This window comes from Opisthocomus hoazin, chromosome 27 (assembly GCF_030867145.1).
Source record: "Opisthocomus hoazin isolate bOpiHoa1 chromosome 27, bOpiHoa1.hap1, whole genome shotgun sequence".
NCBI lineage: Eukaryota > Metazoa > Chordata > Aves > Opisthocomiformes > Opisthocomidae > Opisthocomus > Opisthocomus hoazin.
Window position 1 is genome coordinate 5,481,417 of NC_134440.1, and position 6,156 is coordinate 5,487,572.

Genomic DNA, 6,156 nt, shown 5'->3' on the forward strand with positions numbered 1-6,156 from the left:
ATGTATTTTGGAGAGGGAGTGAGAGGGGAGTGTGTGCTGGGGGGGAGGGCTGAGTGGCGGGGCTGTGGGGAGGCGGATGTTTATTTAATGCAGAAAAAGCAATAAAAAATTCAAAAAAAAAACAAAAACAAAAAACCACCACATGAGAAAAATAAAACAAACAAACAAACAAAGAAGTCTTAGCACTTTGCGATGGAACGGGTACTTTGAGATCACTTTATCTTAATTTAAAAGCAAAAGCGAAACATGTTTACAAGTCGAAACCAACTTCTACGGGAAAAAAAAAATATTATTAAAAAAAAAAGCCTAAATTTATTTTTGTAAGAAAAATGTGTATATATATATATATTTAAAAAAAAAAAAAGAAAAAAGAAAAAAAAAAGCAGTGCATAGGCAGAATCCCGGCTTGTGTTTGGTGGGGGCTGGGAGCGGGGGGGGGAAGGATGCTGGCGAGGGTGCTGAGACGGGCCCTGCCCGGGGGGGGGGGGGGGGGGAATGGAAAATTGACCCCCAAAAAAACCCCCACGGAAGCTTTGAATTTTCGGCAAGGGTGAGGGGGGGTCTGCTCTGGGTCCGTGTGGTGGTCGCTGCGCCCCGCTCCCCTCATTAGCTTGTTAATTATGATTATTAATTTGGGTGGTTTGGGGGGGTTTCCTGGTGGTTTCCAACCGCGGGCGGCTGGGGGGGGGCCGCGGCTCCGCACCCTCTGCGACCCCCCGGGAAGGGGCCGGAGGGGCCTGAATCGGGGCTCGGGGGGGGGGGGGCAGGGGGGGAGCTGCAGCAGCAAACCCCCCCGGCCGGGCCTAACCCTGGCATAGGCTAAAAAAAAATTACAACAAAAACGCTAAAAAATAGCAAAATTTGGGGGGGGGGGGGCACTCGCTGCGGCAGAGCTGGGGGGGCTCTGGGCCAGCCCTGGGGGGAGAGGGGCAGTGGAGGAAAGGAGGGGAAAAGAGAAAAAGGGGGGGGGGAAGAAGGGGGGAGGAAAAAGGAGGGGGAATAAAGGAAAGGGGGGGGAGAAAAAGGGGAATAAAGGAAAGGGGGGGAGAAAAAAGGGGAATAAAGGAAAGAGGGAATAAAGGAAAGGGGGAGAAAAAAGGGGAAATAAAGGAAAGAGGGAAAAAGAGGGAATAAAGGAAGGGGGGGTGAGAAAAAGGAATAAAGGAAAGGGGGGGAAGGAATAAAGGAAAGGGGGTGAAAAAGGGGGAATAAAGGAAAGAGGGGGGCAGAAAAAAGAGGGGGGGAAAAGGAATAAGGGAGGGGAAGGGGGAAAAAAGGAATAAGGGGGGGGGGGAGAAGAAAGATGGGAGTAAAGGGGGGGGAAGAAAAAAAGGAAAAAAAAAGAAAACGGCACAAAAACTGGGAGCGAGAATCAGTCTCAGGATTCCCCGCGGCGAGAGCGGCCCCCCCCGCGCCCCCCCCCCCCCCCCCCCCACCCCCGGCAACACTTTAGCACAAAGTGAAGTTTGCACTAAAAAAATAATAATAAAAAAAAAAAGGTAAAAAAAAGAAAAAAAAAACCCCAGGAAGACCCCCCCCCCCGGTTCGGCCCGTCCCGCAGCCGCCGCCTGCCTTAGCCCCCCCCCGCCTGCCTTAGCCCCCCCCCCGCCCCCCCCAGCGTCGAGCCCCCCCGCCCCCCCCAGTAGCACCGAGGGCTTCGCTGGGTTGCGTTATTGTCATCACTTGTATTTTTATTATTATTTTGATTTTGATTTTAAGTTCAGGTTGTGATAAAGTGTTGCCAAAGATCCTGCTGAGCTACGCCGGGGAGGGGGGGGGCGGGGGCGGGTTAAATAATAACGGGATAAAACCCCCGGGGGGGGGGGGGGGGAGGGGGGGGGGGGACTGAAAAAGGAAAAATGAAGCTTTTTTTGGTACAAAACAGGAAAAAACCAACCGCCCCCCCCCCCCAGTGTAAGGGCAGTGGGGGGGGGCTCAGGCAGGGTTGGGGTGTGTGTTCCCCCCCCAGAAGCGAGGGGGGGGGCAGGTGGGGTCATCCCCTGCTGGTTTGGGGTCTGGGGGGGGTGGTGGTGGGGGCAATCTCCCTCCTTCCCCCCGCGCTGCCCGTAGAGAGGCTGCCCCGCCACCCCCTAGCAATGGGGGGGGGGGGGGGAGGGGGTCTCCCGGCCCCCCCAGCCGGGGGGGGCGGTTCGTTCCTCCGCAGAAGGGCTCAAACCCACCCCCCCCCCCCCCCCCCCCCCCCCCCAATTCTCCTCCAGCACCCACCAGTGGGTGCCCCCCCCCCAGAGTCCCGGCAGCCGCCCCCCCCCTCCCCCCCGAGGCCCGATTCGACTATTTAAAGACAAAATAAGAAATTAAATAAAAATCACCTCTCCATCGCGCGCTATAGATCGCATCTGTTTATATTTTCGATTTCTGCTGAAAAAAAAGTGTTATTTACCGAAAGGTTTTGTACAGAGAGCAAATCCCCGGGGGGGGGGGGCGGGGGGTGGCCGGGCCGAGGCGCCAAATGCTGCGTATAAGGTTGTGTTTTTCTATAAATTCTATATTATATATATATATATATATACACACACCCCCCCGCGAGCTCAGCCGCTGCTGGGGTGGGGGGGCCCCGCGCGAGCCCCGCTCGGATGCTCCCCACGGGGCCACTTTTTGCTTCTTTTTGGGGTTTATTTTCTCGGGTTTTGGGGTTTGTGGTTTTTTTTAAATTTTTTAATTTTTTCTCCTTTTTTTTTTTCCCCTCTTTTTTCGGCGTCTTTCTCTCGAAAGCGATTCCCTGTCGAGAGCACTCGCAAGGCTGCGGCGGTTTTTGTGCGTCGAGCGACTTTTGGGGTCTGGCCGGGTGAGGGAGCGAGGGGAAAAAAGAAAATTTAAAAAAAAAAAACAACAAAAAAATATATAAAAGCACAGAAGAGACATTCCATAGATTGTAACTTTGATAGCTCTTTATAAAGCGGGGGAGGCGAGGAAAACAGGCAACAAAAAATTAAAATCAAATAATAAAAATTGCACTTTGGGGAGGGGGGGGCTTTAAAAACAAAACAAAAAAATAAAAAAGAAAATAAACTATATATTAAAAAAGCGGACGCGGCCGTTTTGGTTTTCTTGGGAGGTGGAGGAGCCCTGCGGGGGGGCGGGGGGGGGTCCCCCCCCATTTTGGGGCTGGGTTGCCATGGGGTTTTTTTTCTTGGGTTTGGGGGGTTTTGGTTTTCCTTTTTACGGTGGGAGCTCCTGGGGGGGGGTGGGGGCGTCCTCAGCCCTGGTTTGGGGGTACGCAGGGCTGTGGGGGGGAGGTGGGGGGGGGTCAGCGCTGGTTTGGGGGTGCCCAGGGCTCTGTGGGGGGGGTGGGGGGCAGTCTCAGCCCTGGTTTGGGGGTGCCCAGGTCTGCGGCGGGGGTGGAGGGGGGGGGGTCAGTCCCCGCTGTCGCCGTGCCTCAGTTTCCCCAAATGGAGCAAACAACCCCTTGCGGAATAACGGCAAAGGGGGGGTCCCACCAGCGCAAAGCCGGGTGCCCCCTCCCAGTCTGCCCAGTCTGCCCAGTCCCCCCAGGGCCGCCCCGGCCCCGTGAAGCCTCCTGGGGGGGCGCGGGGCCCTAATCCCATTTGGGCACAGATGAGGCCTGGGGTGAGCGCTGGTACCCAGGTCCCAGATGGCCGCGGCTGAAGGACCCTCCGGGATGGGATTTGGGGGGGGGTTGTGTCCCCCCGACCCCCCCCCCCCCGGGGCCGGGATGGGACCAGCGACAAACGAGGAAACTGAGGCAGGCGGGGGGTGGACACACATAGAGGTGTCAGCGAGGGGACCCCACGCTCCAGAGCCCCCAAACCCTGCACCCCCCCCACCCCCCCATCACTGCCACCCCGGGGAGCCCCCCCCCCCCCCCCCAGATCCCCCCCCCGGGCACGGCGGATTAATCTGTGTGATAAGCTGCCCCGGTCTCGGGCGCGCGCGGGGCTTTGGGGTTTTATCCCCCCGGATTTGGCGGCCGAGCCGTCGTGCGCCGTGAGCCGCCCTAATGCCACTTAACACCTGGGAGCCGCCAGTCTCATTAGGGGCGTCAGGGACAATTAGTGAGAAAATAATTAGGGCAAGGGGCCTGCCCGCTGGAGGGTTTAAGGCCCATATGTGCCTAGGTCGGGGCGGGGGGGGGGATTGGAGACCCCCGACCCCCTGCGTGGGTGACACTGCGGGGATGGGGCCACCCTGATGGGGGGCTGTGGGGGAGGAGGGTCCCCTCATGGGGCACCCTGCAGCGGGTGGAGCCCAGGGGGATGGGGGGGGAGTTGGGGGGGGGTCCCCACCGGGTCAGGGGGTGTTGGGGGGGTCTCTCAGGGGGACGCGTGCCCCAGGTTCTGGCCCATCCCGGCGGGATTCAGTGTTGATGGGGGGGGGGGGATACACACCCGTAGTCCCCCCCTTGCTCAGGTCCTGTCCGGATCTCACCCCACGTTTTGGGGGGGCCCACCTGGGCACCCCCTGTGTCCCCTGAGCTGGGGGGGGGGGCTACAGGAATGGGCGCCGGGGGAGGAGGGGGCCGAGGCCCCGGGGAGCGGGGATGCATCCCCAGCCCCAGCGAGCCCCCTCGGGCGGGCAGCGGGGGGGGGGCTGCGGGCAGGGTGAGGGGGGGCAGCGGGGGCAGGGCGAGGAGGGGGCGGGGGGGCGCGGGGGGGCAGCAGGGGCAGCAGCAACCGAGGCCGTACAGGGCGTAGGGGGGGTAGTAGGCGACGTTCACCCTGCGAGAGGAAACAGAGAACCTGGCGTCAGCCCTGAGCCCCAAAACCCCCCACCCCTGGACACCCCCCCCCATGGGACGTCCCCCCCCATAGGACCCCCCCCCCCATGGGACCCCCCGCTCACCTGCGGACGCGCCGCCGGGCCCGCCGGCGATGGTAGTCGCCTTTGGCAAAGTCCTCCATGTTGGCGGGGTGGATGGCCCAGAAGTGGCCTTTGCCGTTGTCGCTGCGGCCGGCTTTGACGAAGCACTCGTTAAGCGAGAGGTTGTGGCGGACGCTGTTGCGCCAGCTCTTCTCCTGGGCCGAGAGGCACCGTCAGCCAGCCCGCGCCCGCCACGGCCCCGCTGCACCCACCCCATGCACCGCCGGGACATCAGTAGGCACCAGAGTGAACGGCACCCAACCCACCCGGAGAAACGAGCCCCCCAACATCACTCGAAACCATCCTGAGATCCGGACGCCGGCACACGTGTTGTCCCGGTGGATTGGGGTCGGCAGAGATGTGGTGAGTCGAGGCCAGCCCCATCCCCCACCCAGCACCAGCACCCCGAGCTCAGCTCCCAGTTTTCCCACCCCAAACCATCCCAGGAGAGGGGTCTGCTGGGGCACCGCGGCCCCTCACCTTGTTCTTGAAGTAGGGGTAGTTGTCCATGATCCACTGGTAGATGTCAGAGAGCAGCAGCTTCTTCTCCGGGGAGGAGAGGATGGCGGTGGAGATGAGGGCGATGTAGGACTGCGAGGGTTTGTCCCCGGGCTCCGGCAGGGGCCGGGGGGCTGCTGGGGGGCTGCGGGGTGCCCCGTCGCCCCGCTCCGACAGCAGCGAGGCGATGGTGAAGGAGGCCCCGGGTGGGCGCTGGCCCCCGGGCCCCGTGTCCCCCACGTCCCCCATGTCCCCGTGCCGGCAGCCGGAGGGGAGACCTCCCGGCCCGGTAATTAGCGCAGATTACGGGGTTTGCTAATTGTGTTTTCACAAACGGGCTGCCTTCGCAAAGCGGGCTGTTTATCCGGCAAAGCCCCGGGTTTAGCGGGATTTGGGCCTTTAAGCCTCATAAATAAAATGATTAATCCGCTGGAGGTGGAGGAATTCGAAGCGGCACCGAGGTGCCCGCAGGGAGGGAGCCCTTGCGCCCACCGCACCCCCGGGAGCCCTCCGGGAACCCCCCCGGGCCGAGGGGAGCCCATGGGGGAGGTGGGGGCCGCCCCTGGACCCTCCTGCCCCACGCGCAGCCCCCCCCGGGGCTCCTTTTGGGGACCCCAGGGAGAAACCCCGACAAGGCGACACGGAATTTAAATGTAAATCTTTCTTTTTATTTAACAAACACTATAATTTGAACTTTGAAGAATGTGTACTGAGGGAAAGAAAAATAATTTTCTTTTTGTTTTTTCTCTTCTCTTTACAAAAAAAGAAAAAAACAGGATATAAGAAAAAACATATGTACAGGAAGAGCTGGCCAACGCG

The 6,156-nt window shown here is 60.0% G+C and overlaps 2 protein-coding genes across 2 annotated transcripts in view; one reads left to right on the top strand and one right to left on the bottom strand.

Moving 5' to 3' along the window:
- DAPK3 (death associated protein kinase 3) overlaps positions 1-6,156 on the top strand; it is a 183,039-nt gene that overhangs the window by 135,825 nt on the left and 41,058 nt on the right. The window lies entirely within an intron of this gene.
- LOC142364504 (uncharacterized) lies at positions 251-5,586 on the bottom strand. The gene is made up of 5 exons (XM_075444105.1): positions 5,320-5,586; positions 4,822-4,994; positions 4,408-4,697; positions 670-819; positions 251-270 (listed from the first exon to the last, which is right to left on the bottom strand). Exons 1-5 carry the CDS (start codon positions 5,584-5,586, stop codon positions 251-253), a joined length of 900 nt encoding a protein of 299 aa, XP_075300220.1.

Excerpts from the sequence above, each read along its gene's own strand:
- LOC142364504 (XM_075444105.1), bottom strand. The coding sequence starts at position 5,586 with ATGGGGGACGTGGGGGACACGGGGCCCGGGGGCCAGCGCCCACCCGGG. Across the intron at positions 4,995-5,319 it reads ACCCCTACTTCAAGAACAAG|GAGAAGAGCTGGCGCAACAG; the intron begins GTGAGGGGCCGC and ends CTCTCGGCCCAG. Across the intron at positions 271-669 it reads CCCCCCCCCAGCCGCCCGCG|AAGTTGGTTTCGACTTGTAA; the intron begins GTTGGAAACCAC and ends TTTTTCCCGTAG.